The 24,011-nt window shown below is 41.5% G+C and overlaps 7 protein-coding genes across 9 annotated transcripts; 3 read left to right on the forward strand and 4 right to left on the reverse strand.

Moving 5' to 3' along the window:
- The first annotated feature begins 488 nt into the window (after positions 1 to 488).
- BCIN_02g01420 (hypothetical protein) lies at positions 489 to 3,652 on the forward strand. Its single transcript, XM_024691127.1, has 10 exons — positions 489 to 1,024; positions 1,138 to 1,182; positions 1,303 to 1,398; positions 1,456 to 1,563; positions 1,669 to 1,906; positions 1,986 to 2,079; positions 2,186 to 2,403; positions 2,516 to 2,623; positions 2,742 to 2,912; positions 3,160 to 3,652. The coding sequence occupies exons 1-10, from the start codon at positions 788 to 790 to the stop codon at positions 3,345 to 3,347; spliced, it is 1,503 nt and encodes a 500-aa protein (XP_024546897.1). The 5' UTR covers positions 489 to 787; the 3' UTR covers positions 3,348 to 3,652.
- A 1,763-nt stretch (positions 3,653 to 5,415) lies between these two features.
- Positions 5,416 to 6,756, reverse strand: Bcspc3. Its single transcript, XM_001558938.2, has 3 exons — positions 6,461 to 6,756; positions 6,115 to 6,408; positions 5,416 to 6,022 (listed from the first exon to the last, which is right to left on the reverse strand). The coding sequence occupies exons 1-3, from the start codon at positions 6,601 to 6,603 to the stop codon at positions 5,764 to 5,766; spliced, it is 696 nt and encodes a 231-aa protein (XP_001558988.1). The 5' UTR covers positions 6,604 to 6,756; the 3' UTR covers positions 5,416 to 5,763.
- Positions 6,757 to 6,878: 122 nt separating this feature from the next.
- Positions 6,879 to 7,824, reverse strand: BCIN_02g01440 (hypothetical protein). The gene is made up of 3 exons (XM_024691128.1): positions 7,675 to 7,824; positions 7,506 to 7,608; positions 6,879 to 7,455 (listed from the first exon to the last, which is right to left on the reverse strand). Exons 1-3 carry the CDS (start codon positions 7,691 to 7,693, stop codon positions 7,293 to 7,295), a joined length of 285 nt encoding a protein of 94 aa, XP_024546898.1. The 5' UTR covers positions 7,694 to 7,824; the 3' UTR covers positions 6,879 to 7,292.
- A 355-nt stretch (positions 7,825 to 8,179) lies between these two features.
- On the reverse strand, positions 8,180 to 10,441 carry BCIN_02g01450 (hypothetical protein). The gene is made up of 3 exons (XM_001558936.2): positions 9,591 to 10,441; positions 8,650 to 9,544; positions 8,180 to 8,600 (listed from the first exon to the last, which is right to left on the reverse strand). Exons 1-3 carry the CDS (start codon positions 10,366 to 10,368, stop codon positions 8,531 to 8,533), a joined length of 1,743 nt encoding a protein of 580 aa, XP_001558986.1. The 5' UTR covers positions 10,369 to 10,441; the 3' UTR covers positions 8,180 to 8,530.
- Positions 10,442 to 10,552: 111 nt separating this feature from the next.
- On the forward strand, positions 10,553 to 12,860 carry Bchfa1. The gene is made up of 2 exons (XM_001558935.2): positions 10,553 to 10,711; positions 10,759 to 12,860. Exons 1-2 carry the CDS (start codon positions 10,665 to 10,667, stop codon positions 12,737 to 12,739), a joined length of 2,028 nt encoding a protein of 675 aa, XP_001558985.1. The 5' UTR covers positions 10,553 to 10,664; the 3' UTR covers positions 12,740 to 12,860.
- Positions 12,861 to 14,387: 1,527 nt separating this feature from the next.
- BCIN_02g01470 (hypothetical protein) lies at positions 14,388 to 19,281 on the forward strand. 3 transcript variants are annotated; one of them, XM_024691130.1, is made up of 13 exons: positions 14,388 to 14,686; positions 14,754 to 15,901; positions 16,003 to 16,638; positions 16,699 to 16,713; positions 16,760 to 17,089; positions 17,135 to 17,215; positions 17,267 to 17,444; positions 17,549 to 17,630; positions 17,691 to 17,923; positions 17,987 to 18,331; positions 18,386 to 18,517; positions 18,579 to 18,687; positions 18,745 to 19,281. In XM_024691130.1, exons 1-8 carry the CDS (start codon positions 14,521 to 14,523, stop codon positions 17,569 to 17,571), a joined length of 2,577 nt encoding a protein of 858 aa, XP_024546899.1. In that variant the 5' UTR covers positions 14,388 to 14,520; the 3' UTR covers positions 17,572 to 17,630; positions 17,691 to 17,923; positions 17,987 to 18,331; positions 18,386 to 18,517; positions 18,579 to 18,687; positions 18,745 to 19,281. The 3 variants fall into 3 exon arrangements, with proteins under 3 accessions (XP_024546899.1, XP_024546900.1, XP_024546901.1); XM_024691129.1 differs by having other exon boundaries at positions 17,267 to 17,630; XM_024691131.1 differs by having other exon boundaries at positions 17,267 to 17,630; positions 17,991 to 18,331.
- Positions 19,282 to 20,230: 949 nt separating this feature from the next.
- BCIN_02g01480 (hypothetical protein) lies at positions 20,231 to 23,513 on the reverse strand. Its single transcript, XM_024691132.1, has 2 exons — positions 22,755 to 23,513; positions 20,231 to 22,697 (listed from the first exon to the last, which is right to left on the reverse strand). The coding sequence occupies exons 1-2, from the start codon at positions 23,418 to 23,420 to the stop codon at positions 20,400 to 20,402; spliced, it is 2,964 nt and encodes a 987-aa protein (XP_024546902.1). The 5' UTR covers positions 23,421 to 23,513; the 3' UTR covers positions 20,231 to 20,399.
- Between the last annotated feature and the right edge of the window lie 498 nt (positions 23,514 to 24,011).

Below are 24,011 nucleotides of genomic sequence, written 5' to 3' on the forward strand. Positions count from 1 at the left end.
TTCATTTGATGGACATTTGATGGAAATTAACATTGGGCAGGCATTGCCATGTGAGCCAAACTTTATACTTTCTATACCACCGTTTTGAAAAGTCTATTTGATTATGTATATCTTATTCAAACTCTAATTTCCAGCACTCAAATTTAGTTTATTTGAGTTTATATAGCCAGCCATCACGTTGAGAAGTCAGCGAGAGAATGGATGACTTGCACCTTGCTTTCTATCATGTCGACTTTGGAAGTAAGTATTCTTCAAAGTTCAAATGTGATCTTTCGAAACGAACAAGCTTGGGATAATCAGCCTATAATATCATCCTTGAGGGAGACTTCTCGTGCTTGCATGTCATTACTTTGAATTTCTACTAGCCCGTTTCAAGAACGGGACGGGTATATACATACATATGTACACGCATACACATACATACACATGAATATACACATGAATATATCCAGACTCGGGGTACATCCATATGCACTTCATGGTCAACCGCATGTGTTTCTGAGGGTATAAGTATGACATGAATCTTCTGGTGATAAGTGTATCCTTCCTTTCTTTTTCTTGACTTTTAGTTCAATTTCCGAACAGGGAGTTTGTGTTTCACTTTAGTGTCTCGGAATTATCAGTACCAATATTTTTTTCTTCTTCTTCTGCCTCGAAAGCGGAAGAAGCTTCAATTTCCGTGCTCGAGAGATTTCTATATCTGACTCTCTTCCCATCCCATCGTATCCCATCCTATTCAATCTCATACTATCCTAACCACCCTCTCCCTCCCCTCTCTCATCTCAAAATGAGACCCATCATCTTCCTCCAGCACCTCCTCCTCATCTCCCTCAATCTATCCCCCATCACCGCCCTCTCGGCCGCAAGCTGGCGCGCACAATCTATCTACCAAGTCATCACAGATCGGTTTGCCCACACAGATGGATCGACAACAGCGTCGTGTAATGTGAACGAGTATTGTGGAGGCACGTGGAAGGGAATCGTGGCAAAGTTGGATTATATTCAGAGCATGGGGTTTACGGCAGTGAGTATTTATTTCCAGCGTGGGATCATATTGGAAAGGAAGAGAAGAAATGGGAAGGGATGGAGATGAGAATGGAAAAATCCAATGGAAAAGTGCTGACGAAATTTTTATAGATTTGGATTTCCCCAATTGTGCAAAATATTGCGGGAGACAGTGTGGTAAGTTCTAATCACTCTTTTTTTCTGTTCCTATTTTTTAAGTGAGGAAATTTCAATGGATTTTGAAATCATTTCCCGAGTTTATAGTGAAATGGGAAATATATTAACCAAAAAAATTAGGACGGCTCAAGTTACCATGGCTACTGGGCTCAGAATATCTACCAAGTAAACCCCAATTTCGGTACTGCGGCGGATCTTAAAGCATTATCTGCAGCGGTGAGTCTTTCCTGATATATATATTGAAAGTGACTTGCTGATAGAATTGTGAAATAGTTACATGCTAGAGGTATGTATTTGATGGTTGATGTTGTGACAAATCACATGGCATATTTGGGCAGTGGATCGAGTGTGGATTACAGCATTTATACACCTTTTAATTCCGTGAGTTCTATTTTTTTTTTTTTTTTTTCCTTGGACCCAATCTCTCAACTCCCCCCAATAGCTTTCATAAAGTTTCTCTATACGGTCCAAATCTAACACAAACAGAAATCATACTACCATCCCTTCTGTCTCATTGACTATAACAATGCCACATCAATTAAAGTCTGCTGGGAAGGCGATAACATCGTCTCACTCCCCGATTTGCGCACTGAAGATTCAAATGTACAGGCAGAGTGGAATACGTGGATTGGACAGTTGGTGGCGAATTATTCGATTGATGGGCTGAGAGTTGATAGTGCTCAACAGACGGGCGTGGGATTTTTCCCGAGTTTTCAAAATGCTGGTGAGTTATTTCTTATTTTGGGTTTTGAAAAAGGATGAAGATTGGAGGGATATGGAAGAGCTAAGCTAAGAGAATATAGCGGGTGTATATGTTGTTGGAGAAATTTTTAACGGTGATCCGACATATGTGTGTCCGTACCAAAATTATATGAATGGAGTTCTGAATTATCCTGCGTAAGTTTCCAAGTTCTTTTCTGCTCAATTTCCCCTTCCAACTTTCTTTCTCTTTCTCTTTCTATTAAAATTCCTTTAAAAATCACCACTAACACAGTTCACTCAGCTACTACTGGATAACCCAAGCCTTCCAATCCACAAGCGGTAGCATTTCCAATCTCGCAAACGGAATCAACACCATGAAATCCACCTGTTCGGATACCACGCTCCTCGGTTCCTTTATAGAAAATCACGACGTAGCGCGCTTTCCCTCTTTGACATCTGATGCCTCGCTTGCGAAAAATGCTATTGCTTTTACGATCTTGGCGGATGGAGTTCCTATCAGTAAGCAAATTCATTCTATTCCGTTTTCTGTTTTCTGTTTTCTTCTTAGAAAATAAGTACCTTCAACATTGAAATGCCAAATGAAATACTAACCGTGGATTTTTCTCAATAGTATACCAAGGCCAAGAACAACATCTATCCGGAAACAGCGTACCCAATAACCGCGAGGCCCTCTGGCTCAACTCCAATTCATATTCCCAAACCGGAGTATACTACAAACGTGAGTTTCTCCTTCCAATCATCCCCTCTCACCCCAAACCCATTTTCCAATTCTCCCTCAAAAATGCATCAACTCACCAAATAATCCCCCCCACTAACTTCTTCCCTCACAACCATAGTCATCGCCTCCGTAAACCAAATCCGCAATCAGGCAATCTATGTAGATCCTACTTATCTCACTTATAAAGCGTATCCAGTCTATAGCGATTCGCATACGATTGTTATGAGAAAGGGATTTACGGGAAAACAAATTATTGCTGTGTTTAGTAATTTGGGGGCTTCGGGGAGTGGTATGTGTTTTTCTTCTTCTTTCTTTTCTGGTGTCTATTGAGGTTCTTGTTCACTGCGTGTCTTTGGAATTACTTTTTTATTCTCTGTTTATCCTCAGTGATGATATCCCGAGTCCAATTCAGGTGTTTTCTTTGGATTTTTTTCCATCTATTTCCAATATTTTCACCCACCATCACTTCACTTCTCTTCTCTTCTCTTCCCCTCCAAAACCAAAACCAAGAACCCCAAACTAACCAAAGAAAAAAGCATACACCCTCACCCTATCAAGTTCCCAAACGGGATTTACGACAAATCTGCAGGTAACAGAGATCCTAACTTGTGGGTCGTATACGACGGATGGGAGTGGAAATTTGGCGGTTGCGATGGCGGGAGGTGCGCCGAGAATTTTTTACCCAAGGGCTGCGTTGGTGGGGAGTGGGGTTTGTGGGTTGTAGAGAGGAGGTTGGAGGGGAAAGAAAGATGGGGATGAAGGCGGAAAGGGAAAGGAGAGAAGATTAGCGATCTTTGGAATCGGAAAAGGAAGTGTAGATTTGTTTTCTTGAGATTTCTTTTTTGGAGGAGGTGGTTGTGGATATATATACGTCTAACTCTGTGAATCATACATACACTATACACACGATTGATGGCACATGTGATTCAAAGGACATAGCTTCGGTGGATATAGAAGAGTTAGAAAACTCGTGATAGTGAGTTGTCAATTTGAATTGAGTGAAGAGCGTGCTCTTCTAAAAGCTATATAAGAGTTATGACTACAGCTCACTGCAGCTTCAAGCGAGATTAATTTACCTAGCCATCTCATTTTTGATAACTCATTTTAAATATCTCACTATTTCACTATTTCACTATTATTCTAATGTTCAATATTTTTTTATTGAAGAGGGAAGAATAGGTTATCTTGATTATAAGTTATATATCAGAAGACTGGTATATAGACCAGATAATATGATACAAATATTATCTCGAATCATCTCCAAAACCCCAACTTCTGCCTGCACCTTTGCTACCGCCCATTCCATCACCCATTGTCTTGATGCCAGTATTTTGCTGGTTGCGCTGAGAAGTCTTGTTGATTTCAGACAATGGTAATCAGTCTCCCCGAACCCAAAGTCAATTAAGCCAAGAGAACACAATTTTACTCGCTTAGCTTTTGCCAGCTTTCTTATCATCTTAACTTTCCCCCAAATCAATACCAAGATTCGCTAATGGAGTGCGATTTCCCACCAATTCGTTTAGTGCTATTTGGCATTGCCTTTGAAAAACATTGTGTTTATTCCGTGTTTTGGGTATACTTTTCATCTCAACTCATATCATGCATACCTTAGATCTTTCGTCAAATAAAACTACATCTACTATCTGTCATGTTTTTGCGTGATCTCTTACTCCCAATCTCGGCTGTAGAATACTGCTTTCATAGGCAGGGAAAATATCGAGTTCTTCTGCATTTGATATATTCAAACACAATCTTGCAATGTAGCATTTTGTTAAGAAGTAAGGTTCCCATGGTGATAAGATCAGGGGGAGCTAGTCCCAACGCATCTTGATAAGAGCTCTAGTATATATACATTAGAGCTCTTATCTCCATAGCTAGCTAGAACACTGAATAATACAACATCAAGATGCTTATATACTCTAGCCTACGCTTTCCACCATATCCTGCAGAGAGTCATACTTGAAACACATTCACTTCATCACTATATATTCTGCATCTTTCCGGCAGAGAGAAACTACAAAGCGGTGCGCAAGAAGTGAATTGCATTCAATGTCTCTGTAACTTCCATGAGAGAATACGAGAAAAGATTTGACAGCAAAAAAAAAATATAAAAATCGGCTGACCTGTCTGAATAAGTTTCACTATCACTTAACTAGCCCTCGTTACTGTCTCAATCAATCGCCGGATGCTTTCATCAAGATGGTGACAAATTTACCAGAATCGCAACACATCATAACCATCCCATTTACTGATGAAATCCGTTCGTACATACCTATACACTTCCCAAAACAAAGAATCGAAACCAGATTCCAAAGCAGCGTTTTGATTGCAACATCATAACACTCTTACTAGGAAATCTGACATCCAAGATTGTCTTGAATAAAGCTTACCATATAATGCACAATACCAGCCAGGGAAATACTGAGAATGGAATCTCATATTTTTTGTATTTTCACATCTTTACATGCTCGATTGCTTCCACAACTCTACCATTACTAATCCCATCTGAATATAGAGAAAATCATATACCGGATGTTAAGAGCGATCAGACACTTAGATGGTGGAAATTTAAATCATATATGTCAATGTCAAGGTTGAATAATTTACAGTCGTTGAAGTGATAAGGTAAAAGAGTAGAAGGTGATAGAGGTCACACAAAAAACGCCCTCGCATATACTATAGATAGTTTAAACGGCTATGTATAGTAAATAGAGTGAATCACTACATAGCGGTAGTGAGGTGAGGTGATACGTTTAGGACTAAAGCATACAAACGTAGAGGGTCAAACTAGATGGTAGAATATCGATTGTCTTTTCAAGTCTACAGAAGGAGGAAGTAGAAATATTAGCTATTGATGTCACGCGACTTTCACATCACGTTTTGTCGTGTACAATATTTATGCACAAATCCTCCAAGACGGCATGATCTTTTCACTTGGGAATGGCAGAATGACGAAGATAGCTCAATGGAAACGAATAGGAAATGGAGCCAGCACAATGATGCTTGGAAAATAATGGTTCGTTGCCGAAACCCAACATGGTATACTTTGCGTCCGCATCCCTCCAGTCCAATTCTATAACAATACATAAATCCCATTTCCTTACCACCAATTCATTGACCCTATCCCCTTGTAGATCACCCTAAACACCCTTCTGCTTTGTTTTCTCCTCTGCAGCCTTCTTCTTTTCCTTCAGAGCCGGTAATCCAAAAACCTTACTCACACCCCCCTTGACCTTTTTCCAACCCAAAAATTCTATCTGAGGAGTCCAAGTAAGTGCGCCAACCCATGGCTGCACATTATAATGAACCTTCAATACGACTCCTTCTGTTGAGGCAAGTTTTCCACCCGGTTGCGTGATTTGGTATTTTGCTTTTTGATTCTTGAGTTTCAGGATGCCTCTGTAAATGGTGATTGTCAGTACATCTCTCTATTGCATAAGTTTCAGGAGTGCGAAAGCTCCTGCAAAGATAAATCAAAATAGAAAACCAACCTTGAAGGATCAATACTCTTTCCCTTACTACTCTTAACCAATTTCTTCATCGCAGCCGGCCCAATATTCTGCAAATGATCCGCGCTTGGATTCGTAATAATCGTATCCCAGATAACCGCTTCGTTATTCAAAACTTGAGGCTCCGAAGAATTGGAAGGCCATGATGCAGAAACATAGACGAAAACTTGTTTAGTGTTCCAGTTGAAGAGGGAGGAGAAATCTGCGTTGAGAGAGAAACGGATATGTGCGTATTCTTCTTTTTTCGTGGAATAGTAATGCGGACGTCCTTTTACGCTGGAGGGGGATTAGTTGGGAGTGGGGAGAGGGAGAGACATAGGAAACGTACACTTGGATATCCTTTACGTCTACTTTGGCACTGGGTGTACGGGGCGAAATGATATCTGTGCATGCGATCAAAGCTGCGACGACGAATGCCACTGTGGTGAAGAATCCAAAGACATTTTGGATGCGCACGACGGAGGAATGCATGCTGGCTTGTATTGTCTTGCGTCCAATAGGGTGTGGTATATGCGGCGGAAGTCCTTTGCTACATGCGCCGTTGCTGTCTGGGTCCTGATCGTAGTGTAGTGGTCGAGGTTCCGTCGAATGTGGACGGGATTCGATAGATAGAGATATTATCGCAATCTGGACTTTCGGATTTAACACGTCTCAATCTGAAAGCTTCATGATTGAGCTAAATTAGTGGATCGTGGGGTAAGATGTGGCTGAAGCTTGTGATATGGTGTGGCGGTGCATTGATATCGTGTGTTTGATATTGTAGAAGCATCAAGAGAGGTTTTGCACGCAAAGTATTTGTGTATCTATGATTTGTCTCTTGCAATACACCAAGGAGGAAAAGTGAAACGAAAATTCAAATTTGGTATTGCCAGTCCAACCCAACCCAACCCAACCCAACCCAACTTTTATATAGCTTTCGAAAGACAAACTGGTATCCCAAGTAGTTGTTCATGAACTCCCCAAGTCTCTCCCCAGGCCCTCTGAATATATGGCACAGCTTCTACTGTCTATCATCCCCATCATTATAACCCCGATTATCCTCGTTTCGATCCCCCAAAGTACCCAATCATTACCTCCTCCCCCGCTCTCGAGCCCCCAATCGATTTACGGATTCGCCTCATGAACTGCAAAACAAGCTGAACTCAGACAATGACCCCCCATTAATGCGTAGGTTCAACGATCGTACCGTAGCCACCTCCTTGCACCCTATCCGAATAAATTCCCGGAGCTCTCGCTGCTTGGAATCTTCCTTCTCTGCCTGCCTCTCGTCGTTCATAGTAGACATATTCGATGTAGAATGCGTGGATATGTCCTGGTATGTATCTTTTGGCTGTTAGTTTAGGGGCCTGGGGAAAGTGAAGAAAGAAACGTACCCAAGGAGTGTTAAACATATGTTTATCAAGAGATCCGGTCCACATCCTGATACTAGGAAGACACCGACAGGAGGGACCAAGATTGTGATTAGGAGCAAAAGAACTTTGGAAATTTGTTAGCCGCCGTTTAATATTGTTGGTAAGAAACATATAGTTATGGTAAACCCACTCATTGAAACAGCACCCATTTTTGCGAATTTATCCTGTATAAATTCTCTTCTTACTGTAATATTTTCCAGAAAATTGGGAATAACTTCAAAAATTTAATGGTTCAAAGATATGTCAAAGTATGATTGCTTTTCTTGTGGAGAAAAACGGCTTGGTGGAGGGGATAAATATTCACGTTTTAAGATGCGGGACTTGGATATAGATCTTGGAATTGCCTCACTCGCTTAACATAGGTGACGTATGCTAGATAGTCCTTGGACGACCGATATCAGGATTCAGGTACAGAAATGATTGATTTCTTTTTATAGTAATCTTTCTATTTTCCCCTGTTTCGAATTTCATTCTTGATAAATAGATGGAAGGGACAGACTGGTTGGCCTTGATTTTCTTGGTGTGGTCTACTTTGGGTTGATACACAATGCGTTGGCGATAATATCAGATGGTCACGTCGATCAGATTTTTACAACGTCAAATCTAAGCCACAACAACATATCCAGAACAGATTTTGTACAAGATGAGTCAGATTCTATTGGTCATGATCTTCATAAGATACGTTGTTCCTTCAGCCAGCAGGACAGGCAAGCCACTTATGTACAACCAGCGCCACCAATGCATGGGAGCGTGTGGGCCAGCGAAGAAATGAAGAATATTCGATGCAGGGGCAAGGTCATTGCACGTGCTCTAAGCCATTCCTGTTGGTAATTTGTTCTCGACGACCAATAAAGAATGAGAACCTGGACTGTGTAAGAATTGATCAATAATTAAGGTGTGGCCACCTTCGATTCAGCCGGGTCTGTACTCGGGCAGTTTGGAATAGAAATGAACTCTCAGTGGCGACGTTCCAATTCAGTAACAATTCAGTAAAAGATTGGGTGGATTTTCCCATTCGCACGATCCAAAAGTCTGATAGGCAACAATTCCTCATATCTACATGCCATTAGTCAATACCACAAACAGCGAAGGAAGAGGTACTCACACATGCTTCAACCATTCACAAACTATTTGTCTTGTGACAGCAGGATCTATAATCTCTTCGACTCCAAACGCATTGGCTGTTCTGACTGGATTCATCAACCGAGTATATTCTTCTTCCAACTCTTTATACCTTTCTTCTCGTTTCCCGTTGGCTTCTGCTGCTTTCAATTCTGCAGCATGTCCAACTTCAATACCTCCATCTAATGGAAGACTTCCCCATTCTCCACTTGGCCACGCTACTCGGAAACGGGGATCTCTACAATCGAGCATGATCCCACCAGCAACTCCATATGCTTTCCGTGTTACAACGCTAAAAATTGGAGTCGTTGTAGAATAATATGTTGTCCCAAGTGCTACCCCATGTCTCATCGTCGCCGTCCGTTCGGCAACCGTCCCAATTGCATACCCTGGAATATCGACAAATTGGAGTACAGGTATATTGAAAACATCGCAAAATTTGAGGTGCCGTGTGATCTTTTGACTTCCAGCAGCATCAAGTGCTCCAGCATTTATCTCACAATTTAGAGATATGATTCCAACGGGCCTACCAGAAAGTCTGGCAAGACCAACAATTGCAGTAGTTCCCCAAAGTGCTCCAATTTCGAACCAACTTTCTGTGTCGACTACAGTCGTTATGATTTTCCTAGGATCATACATTCTCGCTTTTCGGCGTGGAATGATTGTTCTTAGACTTTCGCAAAGTCGATCAGCTGGATCTTCCGTGCTTAGAATCGGAGGCAAAGAAGCACCGGAGTTTGGTAAGTAGCTCAAAACCGTCCTTAATTGTTCAAAGCATTCTTGTTCATTCCCTGCCATATTATCAATAGTGCCATTTGTACAGTGCATACTTGGTCCCCCAAGATCCGTAAAAGTAAGCCCTTCCTCAAAAGTTGCACCTGTCAATGATTAGCATTTTCCGTTTCGCCAATACGATGCACTCACCAGCAACAACTTTCGGTCCAGCATTAAACAACGCCCCAACATCTGCAGCCATCACAGAAAAGTGACACGAAACAACTCTCGCAGCTCCAAGCCCAATAGCTGGTCCCAAGACAGCACCTAGGTTTGGTATCCCCATATTCAGCTGTTCGACCACATGATTGAATGATGGCATTGGCGGTATATATGAAAATCCCTCTTTCCTAATAGTTGTTACCGATCCCCCTCCCGAAGAACCATCCACCAATTTAACAATAGGCAATCTCAATGCAACAGCCAGTTTTTCCATATAAATCGTTTTTTCCGTCAATGCACCATCTGCATGTCCGGCACGAATACTAAAATCATCCGCTGTAAATAATATTTTTCTTCCTCTCAACAAGCCAAACCCTTGAACATTGTTACTCGGTATATAAGAAATTGGCTCTTCCCTCTTCCCTCTATTTTCCGAAGGGTCTAGCTTTTTCCACGAAACGGTCCCGGAAATAGAACCTACTTCGCGAAAACTATCCGCGTCGAGTAACTGAAGAACTCGTTCCCGGACCCAGAGTTTACCGGCTTGCTTTTGTCGGATGTATCCTTTATTTGTGAGATCAGGTGTTTGAGCTATTTTCTGTAAGGAAGATATCGTCCCGAGAATATCTGAATAATCAGCTGGTAGGTCATTTTTTGTTTTGAGCCCGCGGCGTTTACTGAATGTGTTGGAGATATGGCCAGCGACTTGAGATATTCGATCTGACGCGATTTTGGAAGAGCTTTCCTCTTTCTTATCGTTTGTCATGATGTATGAGGTGATATTTGGTTCTCAAATTCCATTAACTGATACCCATTTATAAAAGTCCAAGTAAACATTCGAAAGCTTGTTGATGGAGAGCTAATGATCGACATGATTTGGACCTCGGCTTACCCCCTACCCCGTGTTTTGTGGGGAACCTTGACCACATCTTGGAGCTCGGCCACATCTCGAACATCGAGGAAGCTTCAGTAATTATAAGAGCTTACAATTTATTTTGCTTTCAATTCCGTTCAAAGAACGCAGCTCATCATAATTCCGATTTACCATCACAAGGCAGAAAAATGTCACAACCCTTCCGCCGTATCAAGCGTCTTCTCATAGCCAACAGGTAATTACCAACCTCCTCTTATTCCTCTTTAAACTAACCCCCAAAAGAGGAGAAATAGCAACGCGTATTCTATCCACAGCACGCGAACTGAACATAGAAACCTACACTCTTTACACCACCAACGACTCGTCACATACTCTCCACTCAACCCATTCCATTCAACTCCCATCTCCCTCTTCATATCTCGATATCTCAACTCTGATCTCTATTGTTCAAAAACACAATATTGATACTATTCACCCAGGCTATGGATTCCTCTCCGAATCTGCCGAGTTTGCAGAAAGAATGTGGAGAGAAGCTAATGCAATCGTGATTGTGCCTGGATCTCAAATCTTAGAAAGAACAGGTGATAAATTAATGGCGAGAAATCTTGCACAGGAATGTCACGTTCCTATTCTCCCAGCTCTTCAAGTCCCTACAGATGATGTGTCTCAACTCCAGAGTTTTGCATCAGAGTTCGGTTATCCTATTATTATTAAAGCCGTAGATGGAGGAGGGGGTCGCGGTATCAGGATTGTGACAAGAGAAAACGAACTAGAAGAGATGCTAAAAGCAGCGTTAAGAGAAAGTCCAAGCAAGAAAGCTTTTGCAGAGAAAGCGGCCGTGGATGGATATAGACATGTAGAAGTACAAATTATTGGCGATGGTAAAGGAGGAGTAAGACATCTTTGGGAGAGGGAATGTAGCGTTCAAAGAAGATTTCAAAAAGTAGTGGAGTTTGCTCCTTGTTCGATCACGGATAGGGGGGTTGTGGAGAAGGTCATCGAAAGTGCGTTGAGGATGGCCAGGAAGGTGGACTATTACTCGCTTGGAACTTTCGAATTTCTCGTTCGCCAATCACAGCCGCCGGAATTCTATTTTCTGGAAATCAATCCTCGTTTACAAGTCGAACATACAATTACCGAATCTCTGGCCTCTGGTATCGATCTCGTCAAAGTCCAGCTTCTTCTAGCTCAAGGAAATACTCTCTCATCTCTCATCTCTTCATCTCTTCCTTCGTCTCCATTAACACCACCACAAATCCACTCTTTGCAACTGCGCATTACAGCCGAATCACCCTCTCAAAATTTCTCACTCAGCCCCGGAAAAATCTCATCCTCTTATTTTCCTTCTGGAAACGGTATTCGAGTAGATACTCATCTAAATCCTTCAACCCCTGCAATCATTGGCACGGATTTCGATAGTCTACTAGCAAAGCTCATTATTACTGCACCTACCTGGCAAGATATTGTTGCGAAAGCTAAACGAGCATTAGATGATACATATATCATTGGCATTGAAACAAATTTGGATTTGTTAAGAGCAATTATCGATAGTGATGCTTTTAGAAAGCAAAAATGCGATACGAGATGGTTAGAGAAAGAATTACCGGTGTTGCTCAAATCCGCCAAGAAGATAAGCGAGGGCTCGAAGCGTTCGGCAGTACCGGTGTTGACGAGCTCATTACCAACTTTACCATCTTCATCGAGTGTAGTGTTCCGTCCGAGAGATGCGTGGAATATCGAACTTAGTCCTGATGAATCTTCCACCTCGGGTGATAAATCGGCGAAGTTGGCGCCGATTCCATATCACATGCAAATAACCCGCATTCTCACCAACAATTTTCCTTCATCTCTCAAAGCCAACATCTTATTCACTTCTCCGTCCTCCGCCACCACAAAATCAACCCCCTACATACTCTCGCTTACCTCCTCTTCAAACCCTACCTCCCAACAATCTTCCCATCGTCTAGGTAACCCCCAAAATCCAAACCATATAACAACACCTTTCCCGGGAAAACTTATTGAAATTAACGTCGAGAAAGGAGATCAGATAGTAGCTGGCCAAACAATCTGTGTGATTAGACAGATGAAGATGGAAGTTGAAGTTAGGAGCCCAAGGAATGGGGTTGTGAGGTGGATTTTTGGGGATGGGGAGGAAGATCGTTGGGAAGAGGAGGTGGAGGGGGAGGATGTGGGGGTTGGGGTGCTGGTTTGTGAGTTGGAAGAAGATGAGGAGAGCGGAAATGTAAGGAAGAGTAAATTGTAAATCAAAAGATGGGCGTTTCTTTATCCTGTGGATGATGTAATGTTTTACATATGTGATAGATCTGTGACGCAAAGATCACATATTGATTAAACTGATAATACTCAATCAATCCTTGGAGCCAAGAATCAAAATTTAAAAAGTTAACTCTTACATACTAGCTATTCATACGTAGTCGATACACATGCAAGTGCATGCACCAGAGTGATGGTGAGGAAATTGCCGACAAACTAAATGAATCTACCTTAGACGTGAGGCTGAGATTGAACTCATCAGCACCTCAAGTGGAGGTGAAATATATACTTGGATGCTGAAAGTTCTGAGATTGAAATTAGCTGTTGTGATTGAAATCGGGGGTTGGAAGACGAATCGGCGAGAGTAGATACATTAAAGGAAGTAGGCAAGGTTACCGTGAGGGGGTTTTAGAATGTAATTCACTGAGATTTGTTTTAGAGTTATTGTTTGAAAGTGCGTAGCGAATTTTTGAGATTCTGACACTTTTCCTTACAAGAACTGCGAGATCGGGTACAAAACATCCTTAGAATCTGAAAGTACTAAACTATGATCTAATCGCTCGTAGAGTGCTTTTTTATACTAGCTATGTATACGTGATCGCTCACGTGCGATTGTATAGCAATTGAGTGTGTTGCATGACACAGACTACATAAAGCCCTACAAGGGGACCTGGTGGACATTAATATGGTGTGTACAGAAGCAGCAGAGCTGAAAAATTATTGAAAATTCAAAGGGATTCATCATATTGATGATTTGACATTAAACCCAAAGTGAAGCATAAATATTTTGAGGTTGAAATTGGGGTTCGGTAAGAAGAATTCACCCGCTATGCTGGCTAACTGAACGGCTACATTCATTTTAGTGATCTTTCAATCCGGACACTTAAGGTAGGAGTGTTTAAAAGCTTTTCGAGTTTATGGACGGATACATATGCTGTATATATCAAAACTTACTCAGCATTAGCACCTTAAGAACAGTGTGCATGGAGGATTCAGTTGGGAAGTAAACTCTTCTGCGGAGTCGGAAGTCGGAACTAAGATGTTCGAGCATGGTCACCTGACCATGGACTTCATCGCCATTTGGACTTAGCTTTGGGCAAAGCCTTTGTGTGGTCAAAACGGCATTATTGTGATCCTCATAGTTCTCGGTGCATGTTAGCTCGTACATCACTTGATTTCTTGCCCGGGGTTTATCTGATTCATCTTCGTAGCTGAACATTCTTACAAGCTCATTTACTGCGGATGCTATGCACAAAGTTAAGTGGCTGAAGTTCACATGAATGCAGCATCAATCTCCATTTACCCCGCTTGCTCTTGACCTGATGCATCGCCGGATGTGTAGATTCTATACCCTCATTGGGTGCGGCTGAACAAAATATCACCCATGCCTCTGAAACTATACACTATACCATTGGAGATAATCGTGAGAAGGGCGAATAGGAATTCCCAGACTTTAACCATACGAACGCTGAAAAACTATGTGCTGGCCAATACTCTCAGGGTTATCATGCACCTCTACAAAACTGGCATTCTCTTAATCAAGAATCTGCAAGCCTCTACATAAAAGTGATATAATTCGAGGACTCCCGAAATCAGCGTTTTAGTAGGATTGCCACTATCGTGCGCCGCATTTAATAGCAGATTCCCAGAGAATATGAGTGTCTTTATTTCGAAATCATCACATATATTTATGAAGATTGATGTGCCTTTGGTACTGTTTCTGACATAACTCTCCGACTAGGAATCCTCGTGATTCTGGCTCTCAATAGCATGTCTGTAAACGTGATAGAAATAGACGAAAGGGTTGGGGAGAGAGGAAGGGAAAGGCTAAGGATAAGAATAAGGGAAATGGAAAGGGAAAGTGAAGTGGAACGGCAAAGGGAAAGGCTAAGGGAAAGGATGGAAAGAAGGACTCCGAGGTGGTCCGAAGACCCGCGTGAGTAAAGTTTCAGATTTCAGTCTTTTCGAGAACATTCTGGCTCATATTTATTCCTCTTCATTAGAACATCAAAAACGAGATTCCCGACTCATAAGTGCCGTCAAGAAGAATGCGATAACTATGGTGGCAGAGATTTTATCCGATGTTGACACCACGATCGATGATACAGACCATCTTGGAAGAACAGCTCTTCACCACGCTGCCGAACTTGGCTTGCTTGACATGGTTCGTGTATTACTTGAGCATGCTGACCCTAACATACAAGATGAATTTGGATGTACGCCGTTATTTTATGCAGTGAAAGTCAGCTCTAACGGATCTGATATCACAGAGTTGCTTTTAGAAAATTATGCAAAGATCGATTTCCGTGATCATCGAGGCAAAACTGCACTCTATACTGCGTTAGAAGAAGACAAGCCGGCGGCTGAATGTTTGTTTAAAGAAGATAAAGTGACTCTTCTTGATGCAATTCGTATTTGCAGGAGGGTCGATAGCATCAAGGAACCCGCTATGAGAATAGTACTTGTCCTGCTGGATCATGGTGTCGACGTTAACGTTACGGATGAAAATGGCTGGAATGCACTTCATTTCGCCTGTAAGAAAGGCAATTTGGCTATTGTCGAGTTACTGAAACATCACAATTTCCTTTCTGTACAAAAAACATGTGATGGTCGAACTGCACTGCATATTGCATCTCAGGAGGGCGAAAACGAAATAGCTGGATTCCTTCTATCTCATTTCAAGGTGGACCAGAAAATTACAAACGAACGAAATTGGACACCATTACATTTTGCTGCAAAACACGGTAAAATAGAAGTTGCTAAGTGTCTAGTCAAGTGGCACGCCAGCTTGATGGCTCTAACGATGTCTGGGTATAATCCTGTACAAATTGCTTGTATGGAAGGGCATGATGAGTTGGCATACTTTTTGCTGGAACGCATGAAGCCAGATCAGATATTTTCAGTACAAAATACTGACAACCATTCCATACTTCGCATTGCATCACGTTACGGGTGCATCAAGGTCGTGGAAAGGATACTGGATCATTTGAAGAACCAAAATAATCTTCTTAAAACCTTATCAGAGTTGGATCAAGATTGTTCGGTGGTATACAACGCCATTGAGTATGGACATGAGCACGTTGCTCTGTCTCTTCTGGAATCTGGAGGAAAGAGCGACGGAATCGATGCTGCTGGAAGAAACGCATTGCATGTAAGTATAACTGTACCCGTAAGAAATATGTTTGATGACATGCATAGAATATTTTTCGTGAAATATCATAAGGTGATGATACTGACTCTTCGGTGATATAGTGGGCTGCTCAGCATGGCCTTATCAAGGTAGTTGAACATCTTGCTTCATACGACAAAGAATTCAAGATCAAGCTTGGAAAGATTAATGCGTCTGGAAATAGTCCACTGCATTGTGCTGCAGAAGCTCGGCAGACACGTATACTCTTGTGCTTTCTGAAGTGTCAGTATGGCATTGAAGCCCAACCTACGGATATGGACACCAAAAGTTGGACTGCGTTGCATTGGGCAGCTTGGTATGATCGACTCGATGTTGTGAAATTGCTGGTCATCAATCGTGCGGATGTCGAAGGAAAAGATGCATCAGGACTAAGAGCCGCTGATATTGTTAAAAAAACCAGCCCGCATTTTGTTGAAATGATGGAGTGGCTAAACTTGCCAGAGCGGCATCCTACACTGCGTTCATCACCCGTCTTTTTGAGCAATCCACTGTGCCTCGTCGGCGCCGAAGATATATGCAAGAACACCAAAGCATATGTTATGGCAGTGTTTCCCAAGGATGTGATAGTGAGGACTACATTCTCTGTCTACAATGTTCTGTACGAGTTTGGGCCAGAGAGGATTATATCAGCTTCTGCAGACGTCTACCGCATTAACGACGCTCTTGAATTTAAATGGATACACCTGCCTTCTAACAACGTGAGTCTACACCCAAAAAATCATCAATGATAACAAAGATATTAACATTACTCTAATCAGAAAGAGTGGCTGAAGGTGAGAACATTGTATCATATTTAAGGCCGATCTTGACCCATCATAGGACCTAACCCAGGCAGTTTATTATGATATAGCTGGCAATGAACTTAGAGCTTCAAGGAAATCATCCAAAGAAAGCCTAACATCTTCTAGTCGGTCCTCGTCTAGCCGACCTCTACAGACGTCTCATAATATGCAAGAAGAGGCTACCAAAGAGTGGAAAGCTCATTCGCCGCACGTGCTATCATACACTAGCGAGCCCCGCGGTGTAACCTACCTCGAAGAGAGTAGGGATGCACCCAAGGAGTATTCCAAAGTGAAGGGATTTGTCAAAGACTGTCTATCACAAAATGCCGGATCAAATAGTGCACGCTATCTCCAGCCGTTCTTTAAAGTAAGGACTCAGTACAAGTTTCCACATAATTTACTAAACAAATAGTCTTTACGTCCGTCGGATAGTATCTCCGATCGCTCATATTACGATAAATCTTTCGGTTCCGGTTGGAAAGTTGGAATATCGGTACTCTACTCTGCTTCGATGACCACACCATGATGTTAACCATAGTTCCAGATACCGTACTTTTGCTTTTCCACAACGAAGCACCAAAGAGAGTTGCAGGAGGTCATGACACTGTCGAAGAGTCAAACCACGGCGTTTACGGGAGAGATTAGTTCCAATCTTGGGACACCTTTCGAAATTCGAAAACTTTGGGGAAATCGAATGATAAGGTGTTACAGACTAGCGGGAGGTGAGTCTGTTCATGTCCCAATTACTTTGGATCAGTATTATTATCACTCTTTGAAAGACGTACAGGCGAGAAATATTGACCAAGTCTTATTTCGGCATCAAAAGCGAATGGCTCCCACTGCTCTTGAAGAATGTGACTATCTTTTATGCATGGTTAATCAACTATGGGTCTATGTAGTCGATGATGGTAAGTAAACTACCTCGTCGAGTCTGCGAGCCTGCATCGCTCATGAGATCTTACTTTTAGAAACAATCATCACGTCATGTGGGACGCAATGGGATGACGAGTCAAACTTACAGAAAGCCATCACTGATCATTTTATAAACGATAAGGAGACACGGCCACGTATTTCCTCTTCTTTGGAAATGAGTGTTCTCGTTGCAGCCCTGTGCGCAAGGAAGTCAATTGACAGAGAAATTATCCTTGGGCAAGATAAACAAAACTTACTACATATTTTTGCATCTGCGATTTCCTCAGCAGTATGATATTTCACGGATACTATATTCGCCAATCATAGTTCTAAGGTATACTGACGTTTATAGGCAGATAAAGAAGTACGCCTGTTCGAAAAATTTATGGAAATTTTAGATTTCGAAAGCCATACCGATCGAAATTTAGTTTATGATATCAGAAACGAAATCAATCTCCTCAAAGAAGTAAAAGACATACAAGATGAGCTAAATATCATTAAAAAAGTACTCACACATCAGAACCAGGTCTTGGTTGATACATTTAAATTTCTTGAACGTCGGCGTTCACAAGAAAATTCCGGAGAGGCCAATCATCTTTACGATGTTATAACGTACTATCGAAATTTGTGTGGTATTGAAATCGTGCTTGTAGAGGTGGAAAAACTTATCTATGATGCCAATGAAGTCCACAAAAATGTGAGTCTTTCTAATAAGTTTATGGAGTGGCCTAGCTAAGTTCGTGTTGATTAGATTAATCATCTATTGGAACTTCGACAGAAAGATGCAAACATTTCTGAGGCTAAGTGGACTCGTAAAGAGTCTGAAGATACAGCGAAACAAGGCAAGACGATTTTAGTATTCACTATCGTCACAATTATATTTGTGAGTGATTCTCTTCTTCCAGCCCAGGCTTAATATGGTAATGGGCTAATGTTGAGCACAGCTCCCAATAACATTTCTTACATCGTTATTCGCGCTGGACATCTCCAGTTTCCCCCATGATGAGTCCGGGAATCTTTCATATAGTCCTGGATGGGCCTTTTCAAGATTGCGTAAGTGCAAAAGGTGAGGGCTTTGATCAGATACTCCAATTTGCTAATGGTCTTTAGTTGGTATCACCGTCGCAGTCTCTGTTCCATTGATTGGTCTAGCGTTCTTTGTGAGTGAAGCTACCGAGATTTTCTCCCGCTTGCGAAAAGTTGCGAAAAGCGAAGTACCGATACAAGATAGGAACGGTTCTTCTGATAGCTTAGGAAATGATATAACAAGACATGCAACGACGGTGGCGCCTGAAAAATCTGAGGCAACCAGGTCTAGTCCTAGCAAATGGCCTCGGAGGGGCTTAGGTGCAGTCAGAAGAGTACTTGCAGGAAAACGTGGTAACGAGGAAGTTCCTGTCAATATAAGCGAGGCATAAGATAAATTGCACAGAACACACACGAAGTCAAACTCTCAAGGGGCAGAATTTTATGATCATGGCAATTCGTATATGCACTCGCAACAGGGGGGTTATTTGTTTAGTTTTTAGTTGAAGCGAGTTTCCTTTTTCCTGAATATTACACACTACGATCTACAATCACGCTCGAAAATTATTACACAACGAGATCCCGTTATCTAGACTAAAGTAATCTTGGCATAAACATCCATGTAATTCCATCCTCTAAGTATTAGACTTGCAGTTAATACTTGCTCTTTAAATGAGGATTGGTATGTCGATCGTCACCACTTTCATTAGCGTCGACATACCCGATGCGGATTTTCGGGTCTTGCGGTACATGCGGAATTCTTCAATGCTAAATTGGAAATAATATTAGCATTGCAAGTATAAGAGAGTGTACTTAATACATATAATTGCAAAAGCATACTTGCAAAGTACACCAAGTGCGTGTATGAGTAGATATCAAACCGCCTGTTAATAACCACATCTAGCTCCGGACTGTGACGCGACAAACCTCGGAAGTAAAGCTTGCAGCCCCCTTTGACACATTTGGTTGCTTTGAAACTACTACAACGAAATGCCATTAAATTTGGCTTGCTATTTAGGAAATCACTTCACCTCAATTACGAAAGAAGTTGTATGATCTTGCAGATATTCGAGAACGTAAAGTACAGTATCGAAATAGAGTTCTGCGCTAATGGATGGCTGATCGAAGAATCAGATGCACATTAATTGTTGAAGACTAGCATCAAAGGCATTTTAAAATGCCCAACTTCCAATGTTCGGTGCCTACGTCTATGTTCGAGATATGAATCGACGCGCATCTAGTTCATATACTTATATATTCTGCCCCTCACTCGAATTAGCTTCTGCAAATTCATGCGCACCCAACCCCCTTTATAATTGTAATAATCTTAGCAGATAGTTTCCCGGCTTGAAATCCTATATTGTGATAGTCGGTACTGTGATCTGCTGGCTCTAATTTCACATGCCTTCGCTTTGAAACAAAGAATCAAAATGCTAAGAAGGCAACCAAGGCAATCAGAACAACGCCTACAGCAATCTTCATCGTTAATCCTGTGGGCAGAGGAAATTTTGACATCAGGAGAGGTTGTAGAGGATCTTATTGAACTTGAAGTTTAAGTAGGCTCTGTGATTGCCGTTGATTGAAAGTCTTTCATTTGCCAACATTGTATTCTATCTAGTGAGCTAAGCTATATACAAGAATAGGCAGTCGTTTAAGAATATTTCTAGGACTCTACAGCCCTCGCTCAATCTTCTATACTAGGCTGAATGACTAAAGGACGTTCACCTACATACAGACAATTACTCATCTGTAGTAGCGGTCTTGACTCCCTCCTCTAGAATGATGGTATGCTTTGCTTGGTGCTCCAACAACAGCCTCATTCCTTCCTGTCCAAGTCTCTCATTCCTTCTTGCAGCCTTCAATACCTCTTCAGTAATAATGACTTCTTCTCGTTTCTTCAATATAAGTTCTATAATCTCCTTTCCATGATATCCATTGCCTGCTGCAGCCTTCAATACCTCTTCAGTAATAATGACTTCTTCTCGTTTCTTCAATATAAGTTCTATAATCCCCTTTCCATAATATCCATTGCCTGCTGCAGCCTTCAATACCTCTTCAGTAATAATGACTTCCCCTCGTTTCTCCAATATAAGTTTCATAGTACTCTCTCCATAACAAGTGCTTACTGCAGCCTTCAATACCTCTTCAGTAATAATGACTTCCCCTCGTTTCTTCAATATAAGTTCCAATATCTTCTCTCCATTGTAATTGCTTGCTGCAGCCTCCAATACCTTTTCAGTGATTATTATTTCTTCTCGTTTCTCCAATATAAGTTCCAATATCTTCCCTCCATTGTAATTGTGTGCTGCAGCGTTCAATACCTCTTCAGTAATAATGACTTCCCCTCGTTTCTTCAATATAAGTTCCAATATCTTCTCTCCATAATAATTGTTTGCTGCAGCCTTCAATACCTTTTCAGTGATTATTATTTCTTCTCGTTTCTCCAATATAAGTTCCAATATCTTCCCTCCACTGTGATTGCTTGCTGCAGCCTTCAATACTTCTTCAGTAATAATAATTTCTTCTCGTTTCTCCAATATAAGTTCCATAATATCCTCTCCTGCATATTCATTGCTTGCTATAGCCTTCAATGCCTCTTCAGTGATTATTATTTCTTCCCCTCGTTTCTCCAATATAAGTTTCATAATACTCTCTCCATAATAATTACTTGCTACAGCCTTTACCACCTCTTCTGTAACTTCAACATTGTCCCTTTTCAGTTCCAACAAAAGTTTCATCATTTTATGACTACTTAAATTTCCAACTTTTATCATATCTTCCTCGCTTATTTGATCGTTGTTTTCGATTTGGTTCGATAGTCTTGTGATAAATTTCCTGTGATTTTGTGGGGACAATTCCGCTAGCATGTAAACCAACCCTAGCCTTGCCATGCTGCTCAATGTAGCGCGGTGATTTATCCCCTGGAAACCCTTTCTTGTTTCTATTACTTGCAAGAAAAGATTCTCTGCTAGCATCTGTTTATTTTTCTCACGATATATCCATGCAAGGCTTTCTTTTAATGCCAACATATCTAAACTCTCTCTTTCAAGAACTCCCTCGTAATTTGCTACCTGTATCTGAAGTATATTTTTTGCCTTTTCGTAGTTTCTTGTGTCTCCTAAAGCAAGTGCTACATTTATTGAATTGACTGTTTTGTTTGTATCCATCTTTGGATACTCTAGCATTGAGGTATACCTCTCAGTTATATCTTCATCTTCCACTTGACCTTGTAAGCTCTCTGGGCCTTTCTCCCAGTTCCAGATAAGTAGAAAATCACGCGAAAATCCCTTCATCGATAGTAAGGGACGCAGAGACTTAAACCATTCGCCCTTTTTTTGTATTTTATCTTGCAAAGTAACTGCAATTACAATAATAGAAAAGTGATCCTTATATGCTCTGATGATAGATGGTTTTGAAGCTCCTTGTAAAAGGCAAACGAGATCACCTTGTCGGATAGGTTTTGCTGAAGCATGTAGAAGCCAGCGAGTGGTGTGCTCTTTGTTGTCGAATTCTGACTGATTGTTGGAAACGATAGATACGTATTGTCTATCGTACCTGGTACTATCAGCATCTATTGAGAATACATGGCCAATGACATAGCCTTTGCTCTCAATTAATACTATTTCCTTGTCCTCCCAAGCTTTTACAGATACATCTTTGAAGAGGACAAATTTAACAAGTCGCTCCAAGAGTGTCGTCCATGTAACCCTATAGTCAGGCGATAGACCAGCTACGTTAGAAGTATCAAAACTCATGCTAAGTAAGGCATATATCTTGTCGTGGAGTTTAGTGGCCATGCGGGTATGGTACATGTCTATCAGCTCGCCTAGAGAAAGTGCGCCTGATGACCTAATTGCATATTTCGGCCGGAAAATTGCTCCTCTTATCAGGTAAATCACTGGACGGATCAAATTTGGCAGTTCTGAATGGTTTTTATAGAAGAGCTGACCGAAACCTATGCTGAAGGTATGTCCATCTATTGATGCAGAACCGCACATTATCAGGATTTGTTGAGCGAAGCCGACCTCTTGAAGAACCTGCACCGAGTTTTATTAGTAGTTTTCTTAAACATCATCGAAGTTAAATTAACTTGCCCAGATACGTTGAAACCATGGTCGTTTGAGCAATTCCAAAATTCCCCTCTGGCTCGTTCCATTGATTCCCTCCGATTCAGCTTCTGGGGATTCACCTCGTGTAGATTCAACTTCCACAGATTCAGCTTCTACAAAATCTCCTTCTGCGGATTCGCTTTCTACGGATTCGTCTTCTGCGGATTCGCTTTCTACGGATTCGTCTTCTGCGGATTCATCTTCTGCCGCAACACGTATACTTTCGAGTGCTTGATCACTATCATCTGTCGCTTCACCAAGATAAACAATTACGCGGTTTGCTAGGCCAAAAATCTTCGCCATCAATTGAATCTGGTGGCTCTTCTCTGTGTTATCTTCTTGATTGATACAAATAGAATCCACCCATATGATTCTTTCAAAATTGCGATCTCGAAGATGTAACAGTGCAGCATAAAGATTTGCTGTAACAGATAGAGAACGATTGTTGACATAGACAACTTTAAGGTTCTCCAGGCTACCCCATACGTAGGATAAAGCTTCATATAGATGAATCCCCCTGTCTGATTCTCGAAGAGAATAATCATGAAGTCGGCAATGTATTGGAGAGGTCAGGTCTTTGTCTGGCATTAAACCGAGCAAGCGAATACTGTCAGAATCCAGTGGGTCCGTAGAATAACTGTATTGAGACATGACGTGAGATTCAATATATAAGGACTGGAGTATTTGAGACGGTTGAGCTCAGTGCTGTTGTTGTCTGCTCGACGTTGACCAAGTATCAATTTCATATGTGGGGAAATGTGTAGAGCCTTATGTCTTAAACTGTTAGGCGCCACTATTGCCGGCAAATGCAATAGAAATCAAATATCCACATATGCTGAGGGCGGGGTAGGTAGGCGTCACTTCCAGGCGCCCTAATCATACCTTAAATTTAGACGGCAAATCATTATTGGGCTTCTAATGCGTACAAGAAAAGCCTTTCCTTGCTCGGGCGAATCAATAGAGAAGTTGTAAGTGTTCTCTACAAGGATGATTTTGAGTGCCTTATCTAAATCCAAATTATCCAATAAAAGACGAATATCGCTTTACGAGGAGTAGATGTTTAATACGTATCGCATCGCTGGGGGAAGCGTCTTGTACAAGCAAGTAAGATACTATGTCAGATGGCTAATAAATCTCATAGCTTTAGCAAGTCTACATGTTGCATTTACAGTAAGTTACACGGTGATAGTCACTAGAGATCAAAAACGCGACGTAGTGTCAGGGCCTGTTGATGGGCCAGAA

This window comes from Botrytis cinerea, chromosome 2, assembly GCF_000143535.2.
Source record: "Botrytis cinerea B05.10 chromosome 2, complete sequence".
Lineage (NCBI taxonomy): Eukaryota > Fungi > Ascomycota > Leotiomycetes > Helotiales > Sclerotiniaceae > Botrytis > Botrytis cinerea.

Excerpts from the sequence above, each read along its gene's own strand:
- Bchfa1 (XM_001558935.2), top strand. The coding sequence starts at position 10,665 with ATGTCACAACCCTTCCGCCGTATCAAGCGTCTTCTCATAGCCAACAG. Across the intron at positions 10,712-10,758 it reads CGTCTTCTCATAGCCAACAG|AGGAGAAATAGCAACGCGTA; the intron begins GTAATTACCAAC and ends AACCCCCAAAAG.
- BCIN_02g01480 (XM_024691132.1), bottom strand. The coding sequence starts at position 23,420 with ATGTCTCAATACAGTTATTCTACGGACCCACTGGATTCTGACAGTATT. Across the intron at positions 22,698-22,754 it reads CATGGTTTCAACGTATCTGG|GTTCTTCAAGAGGTCGGCTT; the intron begins GCAAGTTAATTT and ends AACTCGGTGCAG.
- Bcspc3 (XM_001558938.2), bottom strand. The coding sequence starts at position 6,603 with ATGCATTCCTCCGTCGTGCGCATCCAAAATGTCTTTGGATTCTTCACC. Across the intron at positions 6,409-6,460 it reads GACGTAAAGGATATCCAAGT|CGTAAAAGGACGTCCGCATT; the intron begins GTACGTTTCCTA and ends ATCCCCCTCCAG. Across the intron at positions 6,023-6,114 it reads AAGAGTATTGATCCTTCAAG|AGGCATCCTGAAACTCAAGA; the intron begins GTTGGTTTTCTA and ends CACCATTTACAG.
- BCIN_02g01470 (XM_024691129.1), top strand. The coding sequence starts at position 14,521 with ATGTCTGTAAACGTGATAGAAATAGACGAAAGGGTTGGGGAGAGAGGA. Across the intron at positions 17,090-17,134 it reads ATCTCCAGCCGTTCTTTAAA|TCTTTACGTCCGTCGGATAG; the intron begins GTAAGGACTCAG and ends CTAAACAAATAG. Across the intron at positions 18,518-18,578 it reads CTATCGTCACAATTATATTT|CTCCCAATAACATTTCTTAC; the intron begins GTGAGTGATTCT and ends TGTTGAGCACAG.
- BCIN_02g01450 (XM_001558936.2), bottom strand. The coding sequence starts at position 10,368 with ATGACAAACGATAAGAAAGAGGAAAGCTCTTCCAAAATCGCGTCAGAT. Across the intron at positions 9,545-9,590 it reads TGGACCGAAAGTTGTTGCTG|GTGCAACTTTTGAGGAAGGG; the intron begins GTGAGTGCATCG and ends AATCATTGACAG. Across the intron at positions 8,601-8,649 it reads TGTGAATGGTTGAAGCATGT|ATATGAGGAATTGTTGCCTA; the intron begins GTGAGTACCTCT and ends AATGGCATGTAG.
- BCIN_02g01420 (XM_024691127.1), top strand. The coding sequence starts at position 788 with ATGAGACCCATCATCTTCCTCCAGCACCTCCTCCTCATCTCCCTCAAT. Across the intron at positions 1,025-1,137 it reads AGAGCATGGGGTTTACGGCA|ATTTGGATTTCCCCAATTGT; the intron begins GTGAGTATTTAT and ends AAATTTTTATAG. Across the intron at positions 2,080-2,185 it reads GGAGTTCTGAATTATCCTGC|CTACTACTGGATAACCCAAG; the intron begins GTAAGTTTCCAA and ends CAGTTCACTCAG.
- BCIN_02g01440 (XM_024691128.1), bottom strand. Across the intron at positions 7,456-7,505 it reads ATATGTTTAACACTCCTTGG|ATACATACCAGGACATATCC; the intron begins GTACGTTTCTTT and ends AACAGCCAAAAG.